The sequence below is a fragment of the Amia ocellicauda genome, chromosome 2 (assembly GCF_036373705.1).
Source record: "Amia ocellicauda isolate fAmiCal2 chromosome 2, fAmiCal2.hap1, whole genome shotgun sequence".
NCBI lineage: Eukaryota > Metazoa > Chordata > Actinopteri > Amiiformes > Amiidae > Amia > Amia ocellicauda.
In genome coordinates, this window is record NC_089851.1 from 31,513,658 (window position 1) to 31,530,052 (window position 16,395).

At 39.8% G+C, this 16,395-nt stretch overlaps 3 protein-coding genes across 5 annotated transcripts; 2 read left to right on the forward strand and 1 right to left on the reverse strand.

Annotated features, from left to right (window-relative positions):
• The first annotated feature begins 306 nt into the window (after window positions 1–306).
• Window positions 307–8,026, forward strand: bphl (biphenyl hydrolase like). Of its 3 annotated transcripts, none has more exons than XM_066722887.1 (7): window positions 307–505; window positions 4,110–4,210; window positions 5,044–5,210; window positions 5,323–5,476; window positions 5,998–6,129; window positions 6,967–7,090; window positions 7,391–8,026. In XM_066722887.1, the coding sequence occupies exons 1-7, from the start codon at window positions 438–440 to the stop codon at window positions 7,473–7,475; spliced, it is 831 nt and encodes a 276-aa protein (XP_066578984.1). In that variant the 5' UTR covers window positions 307–437; the 3' UTR covers window positions 7,476–8,026. The 3 variants fall into 3 exon arrangements, with proteins under 3 accessions (XP_066578984.1, XP_066578986.1, XP_066578976.1); XM_066722889.1 differs by having other exon boundaries at window positions 307–383; window positions 4,107–4,210; XM_066722879.1 differs by having other exon boundaries at window positions 308–505; window positions 4,107–4,210.
• Window positions 8,027–8,183: 157 nt separating this feature from the next.
• LOC136768586 (tubulin beta-2B chain) lies at window positions 8,184–13,204 on the reverse strand. Its single transcript, XM_066722866.1, has 4 exons — window positions 13,012–13,204; window positions 12,308–12,416; window positions 10,321–10,431; window positions 8,184–9,577 (listed from the first exon to the last, which is right to left on the reverse strand). Exons 1-4 carry the CDS (start codon window positions 13,066–13,068, stop codon window positions 8,517–8,519), a joined length of 1,338 nt encoding a protein of 445 aa, XP_066578963.1. The 5' UTR covers window positions 13,069–13,204; the 3' UTR covers window positions 8,184–8,516.
• A 940-nt stretch (window positions 13,205–14,144) lies between these two features.
• psmg4 (proteasome (prosome, macropain) assembly chaperone 4) lies at window positions 14,145–15,664 on the forward strand. The gene is made up of 3 exons (XM_066722900.1): window positions 14,145–14,416; window positions 14,831–14,906; window positions 15,480–15,664. The coding sequence occupies exons 1-3, from the start codon at window positions 14,225–14,227 to the stop codon at window positions 15,599–15,601; spliced, it is 390 nt and encodes a 129-aa protein (XP_066578997.1). The 5' UTR covers window positions 14,145–14,224; the 3' UTR covers window positions 15,602–15,664.
• Window positions 15,665–16,395: the final 731 nt, after the last annotated feature.

Here is a 16,395-nt window from a genome sequence, read left to right on the forward strand (position 1 = left end):
TCTTACAAATGAATGCATGAATCTCACAGGGAAACATGAATGGCTCATGCACTTACACTGAATTCTGATATTGATTACATATAAACGCTTACCTAGTTTGTAATGCTATCCCTAACCCTTACGGTGTGCCCTGATTTTATTATACATGTGATTAACAGCAGTGCTCAGATTAAGTGTATCTGCGGTATTCATGTCACAATTCGTGTCCAGGCAGTATTATAAAGCGCGGCCAGGAAACGTGATACCAGCCTCAGTAAAACACGCAATAAGCCTCAGTGAATACCCGGATGCTGCTCAGAATAGGAACCATAGATATCGAATCGATAGACTCACTTCTTGCAACTATAACTTGTCACGATGGCGTCTCTCTTCATACCAGAAATGTAATATGTGCTCTAGTGATCCTATGAACCTTGTTTGAACTGCTGAGCTGGGCCATGGCGTGGATGCTGTGCTGCAGGGGACTGTATAATCTGGTCACTTTCCCAGCGGTCCGGTTTCACTGGTAACGCTGTTATCACATAACCGTTTTGAAATGTAAAATGCCTTTGCATGGTAGATAACAGTGGGACGTGGCTAATTCGTATTTGCACATACGTGCTCAATAAATAGTCTACAAAATATATGATGCATATATTATATATAACGCATTGTTTTCTTCCCGTCCAGGCTATTGGCTATATTTAACCCGAAGAAAACAACCTTGGTCGCTAGTAAATCCTATGCACCAGGCTAATTAACAATGGGTGCAAGGTTACTGCATCACCTGGACTGTTCTGTATGCACTTCAAATGTGTAGGTTAGGCTTCAGCAAAACACTTCCCACGTCTGTATCTGCATTTCAATTAAACTTGAAATAAGTTTGGTTCCGATATTGATAGGTCCCGAAACAATGATTGCCGCAGTTTGATACATTGCAACAAACTAAGCACTACATTAAACGTTTAGTGAAATACATTTAAAGAACAGCGGTTTTGTACTGATCCGGATGGCACTTCTATTAATTACAAAACGTGCAAGGCATCACATAATACTGATTATTGGTGGAGTGATTTTGTGTCAAATGTAATGCCACATCTGTGCTGTTTTTTTTTTTTCTTTCCTGGTCCAGCTTTTAGCCCCCTCTTATATTTAACACCAAAAGCAAAACCATGACCTTCGTACACAAAGCGCCTGTATTGGCTACATCAGCTTCATACACGAACTGCAAAACGTTAACAAGAAAGTCCCAACAAACACCGATGCTCAATAAAACCAGCAAAAACAAATGCATACGATTCAAATCCACAAGCAGCAATTTATGCGAGATCATAGAGCCCAGCACCAACGCATTTGGTGAACAGTAAACTACATTTATTTATCAAAACGAATAAAGCGGTATCTACAGCCTATAGCTTAAATAAAGTGTGTACATCTCATAGTAAATATTAAGATTTAATTTACTATACTGTTCAATGCAATTTAGTAAATATGTTACCATACCTTGATATGCCAATGGTACCAAGTCTAATTCAAGAAAGCAGAACAGGCCAGCGCTTTGTACGTGTGGTTAAAAAGAGCATGCATCGGTAGAGTTGGAAAAGCCCTCATCAATATATTCTGCTTCCGTCATTTTCTCATACACACACAGCTCTGGAAAAAAATAAGACACCACTTAATTGATCTCTTATTTCTTCTTCTTCTAATTGTTATTTAATAGACACCTGTCAATTGTAAAGGCCACCTGAAAGACATAGTATTGCGGAAACGCGTGGTGATGTGATTCAATAAAAAAAGTTTTATTACAATAGTCTGGTCTTAAAACCGAGTAAGTGATAGTGCGGCTACACAATTATATATGCGCAAAATGACGACACGGAAAACGATGAACTGCATCTTCTCTTGATTGAATATTCTTCCAAGGCCTCGCTGTCAGCTTCCCTGTCGCAGTTTTAAATATTTAATTGCGACTTTGCCTTTCAAATAAATGTTTAAAGGTACTTTGTTTCCCTAATATTTTCATTGTTAACACTTGTGTATTATATTTGTTTCTTCACATGTGGACAGATAATTGAATTAATTGGGTGTACAGTCCTCTACACGCTTACCGATGACGTTGCGTCGCGCTTCTGACGTAACTGAAGTACGGTGTCGCTCGAGGGCCATGCAGGGGAAAATCGCAGGCTGCTTTTGAAATGTTTGTTCCAAATTGTAAAACATATAAAACCAGACACCGTGTAATACTGGCAATTACTTTGTGTAAGTAGGCCCATACATTGGGAGTAATGTAATGCATAATGAAATGCAGGCCTAGGGGTTTCAATGTTTTTAAAACTGCCCCTGAACTTAAATACATTAGGTAGCTAACGTTACTTTGAGCTTTTTAGAAATGCAGACTTGATAGTGTTACTTACACAGGCTACCCACTAATATTGCATTGTTCCTTTTTTAAGTTACACAGATTTTACGGTTATATTTCCTATTAACCAAGCTCAACAGCTCATCGTGCTTATTTCGTTCTGGTAGAGTGCACATTTGGCCACCACATCTATTTTCAGAGAAACCAAAAATACAAATGTCACGCCAGAGAACATCAATAATAAACAAAAAAAAGAAAACGATTTGCCATATCCAGTAGTATAGAAACAATCTTTATTAGCACTTTTATTTTGAGTATTCACATATTGCTTTAAGTTTATAGGTGGCAATACATTTCAAATACATATTATTAAAATCAAAGAATCATTCGGGTTATGCTAATCTTTGACCAGAATTGCAATACTAAATGTTGTTTCGATTAATAATAACCACACAAGTAAACAGACCTCAACTTCATGCTCCAGCAGGTTGTTGTAACCCTTGTCACTTTGCCCTGGCAGCGGCATGTGCCTCTGTAGGCTGTAGGTGGCACTGCTGTACCCTGATAGTTATCCCTTCTCACACAGGCCATTTTGGTATCTAACAAAGTTGGTTTTAGACTTGTTTACCTAAAAAGACTTTCATATGTATTCAATTGTTTGTAATTTACTTTTCACTAGGTAATTCAGAAGTATCGAACCCAAGGAATGAGTGCTGGACTTAGGCTAAGAGGCAATGCAATAAAGAAAAAACAACAAAACAAAACTGACCTCCTGTACCTGTACCAGCAAAAGTTATCCACTTGACACCTGTATTGAATTATTTTTAATTTTTTAGATGCATCTGTTTCTAAAGGTTTCCCACATTATGTTTTCTTTATAATTTGTATACACACCAATCAGCCATAACATTAGACCACCTGCCTAATATTGTGTAGGTCCCCCTTTTGCCCCCAAAACAGCCCTGACCCGTTGAGGCATGGACTCCACTAGACCTCTGAAGGTGTGCTGTGGTATCTGGCACCAAGACGTTAGCAGCAGATCCTTTAAGTCCTGTAAGTTGCGAGGTGGGGCCTCCATGGATCGGACTTGTATGTCCAGCACATCCCACAGATGCTCGATTGGATTGAGATCTGGGGAATTCAGAGGCCAAGTCAACACCTTGAACTCGTGATTAATCAGACCAGGCCACCTTCCTCCATTGCTCCGTGGTCCAGTTCTGATGCTCACGTGCCCATTGTAGGCGCTTTCGGCCGTGGACAGGGGTCAGCATGGGCACCCTGACTGGTCTACTACAGTAGAACTACTGTAGCTCATCTGTTGGATCGGACCACACGGGCCAGCCTTCGCTCCCCACGTGCATCAGTGAGCCTTGGCCACCCTTGACCCTGTCGCCGGTTCACCGCTTTTCCTTCCTTGGACCACTTTTGATAGGTACTGACCACTGCAGACCGGACACACCCCACAAGAGCTGCAGTTTTGGAGATGCTCTGACCCAGTTGTCTAGCCATCACAATTTGGCCCTTGTCAAAGTCGCTCAGATCCTTATGCTGCCCATTTTTCCTGCTTCTAACACATCAACTTTGAGGACAAAATGTTCACTTGCTGCCTAATATATCCCACCCACTGACAGGTGCCATGACAACGAGATTATCAGTGTTATTCACTTCAGCGGTCAGTGGTCATAATGTTATGGCTGATTGGTGTGTGTGTGTGTATATATATATATATATATATATATTGTAATTCCTTTTTTGTTTTGTTTTACAGCAGCTCTATCAAATCATCCAAAATAAATGTGAATAGAGTAGAGCTACATTATCAACACACTGGAAAAGGAAACCATGCTGTTCTTCTTCTTCCAGGAGCTTTAGGTAAATAAGTAATGTTACCATGAAAATTTACAATTACACATCACTGGCTGTAACTTAGAACAACTTCTGGCATGTTAGAAGATGTAATGATTGAATTAGGGCTGGGCAATATTACTTAAAAATAATATCTCTATTTTTAGAAGTTTGGGCGATACACAATATATATCTCGGTATTTCTTGTTTTTATCCAATCAAGCTACAAAATAAGACCAAAGACATTCAAACTACAAGTATTTTGTTAATCATTAAATATGCAAAACTAACAAATACTACATGCAGGCTGTCATGGTAACTATATACAGAATGCAACACATTACAGGGCAAGTGTTGTGTGATTACTATTATGTGTGTTATGTTATGGGATATATATATATACACACATGATTTACTGTCACATAACAACAATAACACAAGTAATAGTGATCACGCAACACATGCGCTGTAAAATGGTACAGATTCAGGTAGATTTATCACAGCCGGGTTTATAGTGGCGCATTAACATCTGCTGGACAGAGACATTTCTTCTAATATGTGTATTTAACAGATTAAGCATGAGTAGTATGCTTAGTAGTTGTTTTGTAATATGTAGCATGGTTCCCATAAGGAAAAGCAAGTATGTACTATGAATGTAATGCTGTGCAACTGTTTTTAAGTACCAAGAAAATCCAATGACAGTAGACACTGAAGATTAACCTTTCCTTGAATGTGACCTTCTGTAAAAAATCGAAACAAAACGGAAAATATTTCTCGCTGCCGGCTGTTATGAATCCTGTGTCTCCTTGCCAAGTCCATTTGAACGTATTAATAACTGTTCGTTTGTTGTTCTTGTTAAGGTAGTGGGGAGACTGACTTCAGACCCCAGCTGGAGTCTCTGAATAAAGAGCGCTTCACCATAGTGGCCTTTGACCCACGGGGTTATGGACGCTCCATACCTCCCACACGAGACTTTCCCCTGGACTTTTTTCACAGAGATGCCCAGGATGCTGTGGACTTAATGCAGGTCAGAGTCTCATTTAAAACCGATTTAACTCAAAAAAATACAAATAAACTTCCTTATGACTTGTGTGTGCTTCTCCTTTCAACACGTTGAATAGCATCCTGTTCAATTCCAGGCGTTACAGTTTAAGACTTTCTCTTTCTTGGGCTGGAGTGATGGTGGTATAACGGCACTAATTGCTGCAGCAAAACATCCTTCTGTCATCAACAAGCTGGTTATCTGGGGATCCAACGCTTTTGTCACAGAAGAGGATGTCAAGATTTATAATGGTGAGGTGTAAAACATAAAGCTTAGGGGTGGTGGAGTTTTGCCTTTTCACTTTTGTGTTTATTCAGAGTCCAACTGCTATAAATGTATGGTGCTAAAATATTTTAATTTGCTTGGGTCTAAGGAGCCTTCTGATATGAAACCCATCTGTTATTCACACATTAAAATCATAGTATTTGATGGTGAATGTGTGCTAGTAGAAGGGGAAATCGTCTGGTATCAAAAACTGCTTTTTAATTGCTTTTAAGGCAGGTCAATTAAAATAAATGTTCTGGATCTTAAAGTAAATGGTGTTTATTTAGACAGGGAGAGGAGCCTCTGATACATACATAAATACAATACAATAGGAAAACCTGATTCCTGATGTTTACATTGAAATAAAAGATTACATATGTATACAGCTCTGGAAAAAATTAAGAGACCACTTAACATTGATTGCTGAACTTTGAGTGGTCTCTTAATTTTTTTCCAGAGCTGTATATATATATATTTATTTATAATTTTTTCTCCAATGTATCTTTAGGTATCAGAGATGTTTCTTTATGGAGTGAAAGAATGAGGAAGCCATTGGAGGAGATGTACGGCGCTGAATATTTTGTTAAAACTTGGGAGGCCTGGGTGGATGGTATCTGCCAGTTTGCAAAGAAGCCAGAAGGTAACTGAAGGGAGATGGACTATTTGTACTGATTTAGGAAGATTATAAGACAAGTCAACAGGTTTAGACAAGATAAGCGAACAGATTTTGTCATAATGTATATTCAGGCCATAACCCCTTTAGCATGTTAAGGAGTGAAGCTCACACGAGCACATCCTCTGTAAATATGCTTTGGGAGATTATTAGGATAGAATGAACTACCACCGATAGTAAGAAAATGCTAATATGAGTGTTGGATTCCCAGAATAAACTTGTGCTTGGGATTGCTAACAGCTGTGGGATTTGATGAAGGCCAGTATGTTCCCTAATGCATGTTCTTTTGAGACGGTTGAAGGATTTGACATACTGTGCACTCATTCTGCATTTCTTAGCTCATTTTAGAAATATGCTAAGGCTGCCTTTTTAAAAATGCAATTAAAAAGTGATTGCAGTGGACCCTAACATCAAACACATGGGAATCCCCCCTTAGTTTATCTTGACTTGAACAAAAAGTTGAAAAGGAATTGGAGAAGTAGACGAAACAATGATATCACACATATTCTTATGTATGAGAGATTGGAGGTGTATCGCTGTATCTCCAGATGAGGAGCGGGTCTCAAACCTGTTATGCAGAACACCATAAAACCAGCAGCATATGATATACAAATAGATCCTCAAGAGCTGGTCGATGTCATTTTGTTGCACTTTCCATGACAACAGCCTTGCATTTGTTGTATTTTTATTCAAAACACAGGATTGTGAGAAGTAGAAACCTCCAGAAAATCAATTACGTAGGGTTTTATCCATTGTATGCCATGTTTGTGAAGTAACACTTGCCTCTCTTGGTCTGGGTTTTAGGCAGTATTTGTCGGGAGCTGCTGCCACAGATCACCTGCCCAACTCTAATTGTACATGGAGCCAAAGACCCTATGGTGCCTAATTTCCACCCAGAATATCTTCATAAACACATCAAGGGCTCACGGTAAATTGACACCTTTTATATGTCATGTTATAATGGTGCAGAAGACATCAAACTGGTTTCCCTGGGGGATAGCTGTCACTGCTCTAGACTGTACTGCTGTCTGCTGAATGAAAAGGCTGAGTCATGGTCTCTTAGGCCTAATGGATGATAAGCATAACTAACCTATCCCAGTAGAACAGCAAATATCTGAAGCTTTCAATCTGTCTCGGAGTGAATTGGAGAGTGAAGGTTTACTAATGTAAAATAATAGTGTCCAATAAGGTTGTTTGTTCTGACTTGCTCCTCTATCGTTCTGTCTAGGCTGCACCTGATGCCAGAAGGGAAACACAATTTACACCTGAGGTTTGCTGGAGAGTTCAATAGTCTGGTTGAAGAATTCCTTTGATGTTGGCAGCTACAATTCTAAAACATAATCAAAGTCTTGATAAATGTGTTCAGTACATTACGAGCTTTACATTTAAAATGATTTTGGGAATCACTAAAATTGTCCCTGAATTGAGGGAGTAATGTCTGCTAATGCACTTTGCTTTTTACAGTAAGTCTGTTCATTATTGTGGAAATATATTATTGAAACTGATCATCACCCATATCAGTGCCAACCTGAGTAATCGGAAGAAATCCTTCCAGAATAAATGCTTTAATTTGCTGCTATTCACAGAGTTATCAGTATAAGTCATTGTACTTGTTATATATATATATTTCTGGAAGTAGAGATTATTTTGAAAAGTTGCTGCTTCAGAAGAGATTTAGTGGCCTGGAGTCTTGCTTATTATATTTTTGATGTAATGTTAAGTAATATGTTCCTATTCTTTATTAAAGACATATGAGACCACAAAATGTGAAGTACAATATTTCCATTTTAGTTTTACAATTAATTATTCTAGAAATTGTAAAAAATAAGGCATTGACTTTGAAATTAAATAGTATTCACACTTATATACGTGTGTAATTTAATGTAATGATATGTGTTTAATGAAAGTGTTTCCTACACCTCTTCAACATGTTTTTAAAATTATGGAGAAAAAAAGAGAATCTGTTTCAATTGAAAAGATGTGTTTCAAGACAATAGGTATGAAATTAAAAGCACACAGTCTAATTTTGACACACAATCTTTATTACATTTTAATACCAGACTCAACTAAAGTGTATGTCTTACTTTCAATTTTTGCAAACAAATAACGACAAGAGCACAGCCTGCTCTCAATGCATTTCAACTTTTTCAACAGGAAGAACCCATTTTCCCTTTTTTCCTTCTTTCAATTATCAGTTTTTCATTTCCACACAGTCACACAGTGAATTCAAAAGTGCATCAGCAAGGGTTAAATGTACATTATTACATTAAGTATTATTTCATTAAGATGGTCTTAAAGGCAAATATTTTCGAAAGTGTGCTTTTATTTGAGGCAAGTAATAGTGCCAGGAGACCTTATGTCTCGTCTTCCCCTTCCTCCTCTTCAAACTCGCCCTGCTCATCTGCAGTGGCGTCTTGGTACTGCTGGTACTCGGAGACTAAGTCGTTCATGTTGCTTTCTGCCTCTGTGAATTCCATTTCATCCATCCCTTCGCCGGTGTACCAGTGCAAGAAGGCTTTGCGGCGGAACATAGCCGTGAATTGTTCCGAAATTCTCTTGAACAGCTCCTGGATGGCGGTGCTGTTTCCGATAAAGGTGGCGGACATTTTGAGGCCTCTTGGTGGGATGTCACAGACGGCAGTCTTGACGTTGTTGGGGATCCATTCCACAAAGTAACTGCTGTTCTTGTTCTGGACGTTGAGCATCTGCTCATCCACCTCCTTCATGGACATCCTGCCGCGGAAAATGGCCGCCACGGTCAGGTAGCGTCCATGGCGGGGATCGCAGGCGGCCATCATGTTTTTGGCATCAAACATCTGCTGCGTCAGCTCGGGCACGGACAAGGCACGGTACTGCTGGCTGCCGCGGCTGGTTAGGGGGGCGAACCCGGGCATGAAGAAATGGAGGCGTGGGAAAGGCACCATGTTGACGGCGAGCTTCCGTAAGTCGGCGTTCAGCTGCCCGGGGAAGCGCAGGCAAGTGGTGACGCCGCTCATGGTGGCCGACACCAGGTGGTTGAGGTCCCCGTAGGTCGGCGTGGTGAGCTTCAGGGTGCGGAAGCAGATGTCATAGAGGGCTTCGTTGTCGATGCAGAAGGTCTCGTCTGTGTTTTCTACCAGCTGGTGGACCGACAAAGTGGCATTGTAGGGCTCGACCACTGTGTCGGACACCTTTGGGGAGGGCATGACGCTGAACGTGTTCATGATGCGGTCGGGGTACTCCTCGCGGATCTTGCTGATCAGTAAGGTGCCCATGCCGGAGCCGGTGCCCCCTCCCAGGGAGTGGGTTAGCTGGAAACCCTGCAGGCAGTCGCAGCTCTCAGACTCCTTCCTGACCACATCTAGAACCGAATCCACCAGCTCGGCGCCCTCCGTGTAGTGACCTTTGGCCCAGTTATTGCCTGCTCCGCTCTGACCTACAAGGTTTATACAGATAATTGACTTGACTTTGTATTCACTTTACATGGTGTTTTTACCTCTTCTTTAATAATATTATTATTATTATTATTATTATTATTATTATTATTATTAATAATAATAATAATAATAATAATAAATCTGTCCCTTCTTTAATTTCTCAACTTTTTCCACCAATATCATTGTAAAATATGATTCTGCTTTCATTCTGGACAAATTAATGTATTCCTGTTAAAGACTGCAGTTATATTTAGTCACTTTAACCTACAAAATTCAATTGCCTTAATGATACTGTACAGTCTGGAAACAACTGCTGATTAGTTGACCTGATTACACTTAAGAAAACCTTTTTAAATAGCAGTATCCCATTGTACACCAAGTTAATTGTAGTAGAAGTATTTAGCATTAGTTTAGTATTTATTACTCAATACTTAATTTTCTCAAGAGTTATAATTCTTGGTAAGATATGCATTTAAAGTTACTGATCTTTTTGCACAAAAATAGGTCAGTTATTGATTTCCCATTTTTGATATTTGAGCTCATGTTAACCAATGAGAAGTTTTTAATTATTACATTGTGTGTATTCTGTTGTCCTGGCTGATAAGAATATCTGTCAGTGCACAAGATGCAATTGAATGTATCCACACACCTTAAACCCACTGATAATTGGAAAACTAGTTTACTGTAATTTTAGCACATTGCTCAGTCTGGCATTTAATAATGCAATCTAGTCAATGCTTACCAAAGACAAAGTTATCAGGCCTGAAGATTTGTCCAAAAGGCCCAGATCTGACAGAGTCCATTGTGCCAGGCTCCAAGTCCACAAGGATAGCACGAGGGACATACTTGTTACCTGTGGGAGGAACAGAGTGACCTTTGTCAGTTGATAAAGATGACTGTGCTTTCAGCATTGCTTAAAACAACAGAACTGTAGTGTAGCTGCATCCCACTGCATTCAAGCCAAAAACGGCTTGCTTCAGTAGAAAAGCTGCTGAGCTCCCTCAAATTAATGCGGCTGAAGCTTCTGCACGTCTTTGAAACACATGCAGTGTGAAGACAGAGTCCCTGCTGTCTGTGTTTTCCTTAGTCACTTATTGAGTGGTATAATATAGAAAACCACATTCCTCATTTTCTTTAGATTGCAATTCTGTCTTTCCAACATTGTGAGGAAATTGAAGATGCAATACTTTGAATGTACTGTAGGAATTCATACTGTGTGCCAGAAGGAACTGTCTGTACTTTGTATGTTCGTCAGATCTGCCATTTCCTTTTGGTTTTCTATTGAGGAGACTAGTCTTCCATATACATAGGAGACAGATGCAATCCTTCAGGGATTTTCACTGCATTATTGAATGTTTTTTGGAGATTTATTTGCCCAAGAAGGACTCTAAAACAAGCCTTTAAAATACAGTACAATGATAATAACCTAATTAAACCTTTGGCAGGTAAGCTCTAAATCCCACTGCTAGGCTGGAGAAAATCACTATTTTATAAATCATTAATAACGATTTGATATACATTCATTTTATTCTCAAACCATGAGCTGCATATTGAAATCTGTTTCTGCATTTCATTGAGTGCATGGCCACACTCAAGGCTGCATTACAGTTGCTGAGATACACTAAACCAATCATTGAAGACAGCGTCATTAAGGGGAGAAATAACCAACACATGACTAGGCCTCTTTTCATTTGATTTGCTTGCTCTGCCACTGTGACTCTGCTAAAAAAAAAAGGCAATTGAGGGTCTGGTGCATTTTCAGAGCTGGCAACCTGTTTGGGTAAGACTCCAGTTCAGGACTGTGATCCCATGGTAACCAGCCACCTTCCTCTAGCCATTCAGTACAGCGAGCTGCCAAATGAAACTACAGCTGATGTTAAAACACATGATACAAATCTGAAAGAAAACACTATATGGATATATTTTTCTTATGTTTCTTATTATGATGGCCGAACTGAGATTGAAAACCTTTAGACAAACAGGATACTTTACCACCACAGGTCGATCCAACTAGACCAGCACATCAATGGCAAATGTTACATAAATGTGTCAAAAATCAATACAAAATTGCGACCTTTCTATTCCTTTGACAGGTGCGGTACACCCCTAGGGACCAGTCAACAACTGACGCATCGGTGCTGCAGTAGCTACGTGTCCAACGCTTAATAACATCGCCTGTATCTGCTCTGGCTGTCCTGTGCAAATGGCCCTGGCAATAGCAGCTCATTGCAGGATCGTGTCTGCTCTGCGCCTTTATTCCTCACACAGGCTGCCGTTTCTGACATTGGGCATTTAGATTTTAGGAAGCAAAATAAAGTATATTTGTGTTGAAGAAGGACAGTTAGACACAGAGAGTCTCATATGCCCAAGGCTGTCTCTTCCCAATATTGAATACTTTTATTGCCCATGCTCCGCGCTGTCCCCCTCTGTCCCTGCAGGGTGCTGGCCATTCGCAGTGTCTATACTGTAGCCTATATATATATATATATATATATATATATATATATATATATATATATATATATATATATATATATATTGGTTTGATTAGCTGCTGTGGGTTTTTATTCTGGTTTTGGGCAGCAGCTAGTGGATGACAGTAGACATAATCTACTAATGATTTTACTATGTGGAAAAGTTATGCAACTACTGCTATTGTTTGTGCAACTGATGTCCTGGCCTTTCTCTGTGAGGGGGTGTATAATGATGTATAAAATACGCGTTTTTACCGCTGGCTTCATTGTAGTAAACGTTAATTCTTTCCAGTTGCAGATCACTGTCACCGTGATAACTGCCAGTGGGGTCGATGCCATGCTCGTCACTGATCACTTCCCAAAACTGCAACGACACCATCATCACAGAAGACAAGTGCATTCACAGATTCATTATTACAATGCATTGATTTATTCCTCACACAGCCCCCGAATCCAATACACTGTCATATGCCTGCCAATTGACTCATTACAACAGGCTAGCTATTTACAAAAAAGTCAAACATTATCTATATTTGAAACATATCCCATGAAACGACAGGTGAATAAAATCAAAGACGAGCATAGACCCTTCCAGTCGCTCCCCCAAATAAATTAAAGATGACCGCACCCATGCCTGCACACAGGGATGGGTGATTGTGTATCACTGAGCTACAGGGGTTTCATCGTGATTTACTCTGTGACAGAATGGGTACAGAGAAGAAAATACAGCCAACGCTTCACTTGCATGTCAAAACCAAACCCAATCAATAACAACATTTAACATGCTTTAGGGAGGGGGGAAAAAAAACAACTCCCTGAATTGTAAAGCTGCTGTCTATAGTTAATGAGTTCAACTGATTGTCTGCTATTTCTCCATAATACTGAGGGGTGAATGAGTTTGAAAAGTCTTGAAACAGGGCAGCAGCATCATCGCAGCGAGAAAGAGAGGCTATCCCTACCTTGGCACCAATCTGATTCCCACATTGTCCAGCCTGGATATGCACAATCTCACGCATTGTAGGTAGCGGATCCTGTGTGCCCTGTGTCCACGTCTGAAAACTGCGTCTCTCCCACTGCGAGGTATTTATTTCCAACTGGATGCGGCTTCCAAAATTTATAAGCGGCGCACACAGGCGAGACAGGGCGCAACAGCTGATCGGGTGACGTCACAGTAGCCCACTTCCACAGCTGCACAGGCAGCCAATCGCCGGCCGCGGTTTTGATGCAGTCAGTAGGGTACCCTGAGGTTTCTGCATCGCAATGCATTCTCTCTCTCTCTCTCTCTCTCTCTCTCTCTCTCTCTCTCTCTCTCTCTCTCTCACACGACATCTAGAAGAAGTGCAACACGTTTTATTATAATCCCCCACACCTGACTCGATCCGGGTGCTGTGCACAACAGACCGCCACAATCTCCAACACACAAACAACCTCAATTACATTCAAACAACTGTCACTAAGGATGGGTCTGTGTGGGGCCGATAGTGTAAGCTGACCCGCAGTACGAATTGCACTGGCCTGCAAAACGTGGTGCCAAGACACTGCATTGCAAAAGTCGTGCTGTCTTATGTGACCGCCTGCCCTCTTTCCACACGCATCCACTAGGGGTTTTCTCTCAGCTGCCTAGTACAAGGAGTGATGGTGCTGCAGTTGCATGTCGCAGATAGTTTAGGTACCCAATAATAGGCTCATCATCATCATCATCATCATCCTAATAATTCAATAACCTGTTAGTGTTTCACCAGAATACAAACAATGAAAACAAATGCTTTTACAGGGGTTAAATGAACCACATAAATACAATATTTTGAGGCTTTGCAGGTTTTGTGCACAGTCCCGTGTCCAACATGTCTTCTCAGTCATCCAGCGACAAGAGGGCAGTATGGCGCGGTAGAGCTGCTGCCATTTGAGAGCATGTATTTTATAACGCTTTATGTGAAGTGCAGTTGATTAAAGACAAGTTCACAGTTTAGGAAATGCATACACACACATATACTGTTTAATGTGACGTGTGATGATCAGTTACATTCAGGGGGAAAGACAGGCTGCGGAGACTGACGACGCACGCAGGTATCGATTAGCTTTGCCTGTGCGAGTCCCGGGCAAACAGGAAGTGACTCGCCGAGGCGCTGCGCTGAGGTCTGCGGTGCATGTGAGCGCATCTGTCAGCGAAACATGGACAAGGTAGGCTGTGACGATCCCAACCCCCAGGCAGAAGAAGACGGCATCTCCATCCACAACTTTTCCGAGAAGATTTTGGAACAGAATGTCCATTTCCATGTGATGAAAATGAAAGACGGGTTTTTCCTGTGGATCGGAGCAAATGCTCACCTGTCCAATCTGGCTGTGGCACTGTGCAGCAAATATGTGAGTTGATGATGGTAATACACGACTGATCAAGGGAAACAGTGTATTATATCATATAATACAACTGTTCTGAATTGAAATCTGTCTTGGAAATGGGCAGTGATTTGGAATTCATGTGGAAAAGATCTACTATGGTTTGGTGGGCAGGTGGTAGCTGTGTTAATTTAAAAGGCAGGGAACATGTTTCTGATTTGAGCTGCATTTATGAACACAGATACTTTGTCACCATGTATTTTGGTTGAGAGATGGTATAAACACTGACTTGAGTCACAGATCATTGCAACATCACTGTGTTGCTTGGTACTGTGTGTCCATTCATTTACAAACCTGTAAAAAGTAACTTCTCGTATTTATATTTCCCAATCATCTAGCTTTTGAAACGAATAACTTGTATTATATATTTTTTCCTGCTAGGATTCTGTGCCTTTGTCGACATTAGTTCTTGGAGATGCTTCTGACACGACCCCCAATTCTCTGGCACAAAGATTGAGTACGTTTCTTTTACCTTACACATCTGTATGGACATATTCATACACTGATCTTAGCTGGAATGAAAACAGAAAAGTTTGATTTTTTTCCTTCTTCCCCAGGATCAAGTTTTCTCTAGATTTATTAAATTACATGTAAAAGCTCAAATGAGGCAAGTTAAGGAGAGAACAGATAGGGGTAGGACAGCTACAAAAAAAAAAAAAAAGCAAAAGACAAATTGAAACTAGGCAGGCCTCGAATAATTGGCATTTGCATTAATCAAAAGGATGACATAATTTGTTCCTTCACTGTATTTTGTGGATGCATATTAAATTCTGCATTTTATCACACCCCTGTATTAGTTCATCTTTTTGTTTACACAGCCCTTATAGAAGGTAATCAGCAGATCTGTCCAAGTAGGACCAGGAGACCTACTGTGGCCACAGCACAATGACTTTGCAAACCCATTAGATTGCAAACCTTGACTTGTCTTTTGCACGTGGCCTGTATTTCTGAAATGTAAGTGTGCTTTTACAACACAGGCAAACACCTGGTTCAGTCCTAATTCCATGTGATTTTATTTTCTATATTCTAGCCAAGAAGACGAAAAAGCAGGTCTTTGTCAGCTACAATCTGCCCACTACAGAAGCCAACCTCACTTTACTCGTGGAAAATCGAATAAAGAAAGAAATGGAACTTTTTCCTCATAGATTCTAGATTCTCATTTGTATTTTTCCTTTAAAATTAAAATAAAAAAGCATATAAAGTGTTTTTCCTTTATTTCACAGCTCATTATTTTGTGTTTCCTATGTACCATTATTTTATTGTGCATTGAAACCTGTTTAAAATAATATGCCCCAGCCCTTACATATGGATAAGTAAGTAAGTCTATATTTTATATGTGTAAAGTTAGGCAACAATATCTACCAAAATGTTACAGAACACATACAGCCATTTTAGTTGTTAGCAGTTTGCTGATTGAACATAATCATTAAACTGGTAATTGAAATATAAAAGAATGAGAAGAAAATGCAATAACCCCATTCTGAAAAGCCTCCAATTTTGAAAAACCTTTGGATTCATTAACATACACATCACTGTAATAAAATACACAATTTGCAGTCTGAATCCTTTGAATTTCACAAAATAACCAAGTCATATACTTTCCTGAAGGGTACCATTTTGCTTATCTGTACTTTAGATTTATGAACAATTAAGATTTATTAAAATGTTCAAACTGTTGCGGGTTGTATATGTGAAATATATACTTTCATGGTATGTATTAACCCATTCATAACCCAGACTAATAATGCATACATTTATGTTCAACTTTTTATTTCATGATTATTACTATTTGAACAGATTTACAAATTGTTATGATACAGAAGGTTATGTCATGCAGATATCAAATGCATGTCTCCAGGATTTTATTCCTGGTTGAGTGCACATGTACATTGAACAACACTTATTCAAAGAACACATTTTCAAGTTCATACAAAAAATTAAGGCTC

What these genes read in the sequence shown, in the direction of transcription:
- bphl (XM_066722879.1), top strand. Translation starts at nt 438, where the DNA reads ATGGCGTGGATGCTGTGCTGCAGGGGACTGTATAATCTGGTCACTTTC. An exon ending in GGATGTCAAGATTTATAATG is followed by an intron (nt 5,477 to 5,997) that starts GTGAGGTGTAAA and finishes ATGTATCTTTAG; the next exon opens with GTATCAGAGATGTTTCTTTA. An exon ending in GTTTGCAAAGAAGCCAGAAG is followed by an intron (nt 6,130 to 6,966) that starts GTAACTGAAGGG and finishes TCTGGGTTTTAG; the next exon opens with GCAGTATTTGTCGGGAGCTG.
- LOC136768586 (XM_066722866.1), bottom strand. Translation starts at nt 13,068, where the DNA reads ATGCGTGAGATTGTGCATATCCAGGCTGGACAATGTGGGAATCAGATT. An exon ending in TTACTACAATGAAGCCAGCG is followed by an intron (nt 10,432 to 12,307) that starts GTAAAAACGCGT and finishes TTCCTCCCACAG; the next exon opens with GTAACAAGTATGTCCCTCGT. An exon ending in GCCTGATAACTTTGTCTTTG is followed by an intron (nt 9,578 to 10,320) that starts GTAAGCATTGAC and finishes TAAACCTTGTAG; the next exon opens with GTCAGAGCGGAGCAGGCAAT.
- psmg4 (XM_066722900.1), top strand. Translation starts at nt 14,225, where the DNA reads ATGGACAAGGTAGGCTGTGACGATCCCAACCCCCAGGCAGAAGAAGAC. An exon ending in TGGCACTGTGCAGCAAATAT is followed by an intron (nt 14,417 to 14,830) that starts GTGAGTTGATGA and finishes TTTTCCTGCTAG; the next exon opens with GATTCTGTGCCTTTGTCGAC. An exon ending in TTCTCTGGCACAAAGATTGA is followed by an intron (nt 14,907 to 15,479) that starts GTACGTTTCTTT and finishes TCTATATTCTAG; the next exon opens with CCAAGAAGACGAAAAAGCAG.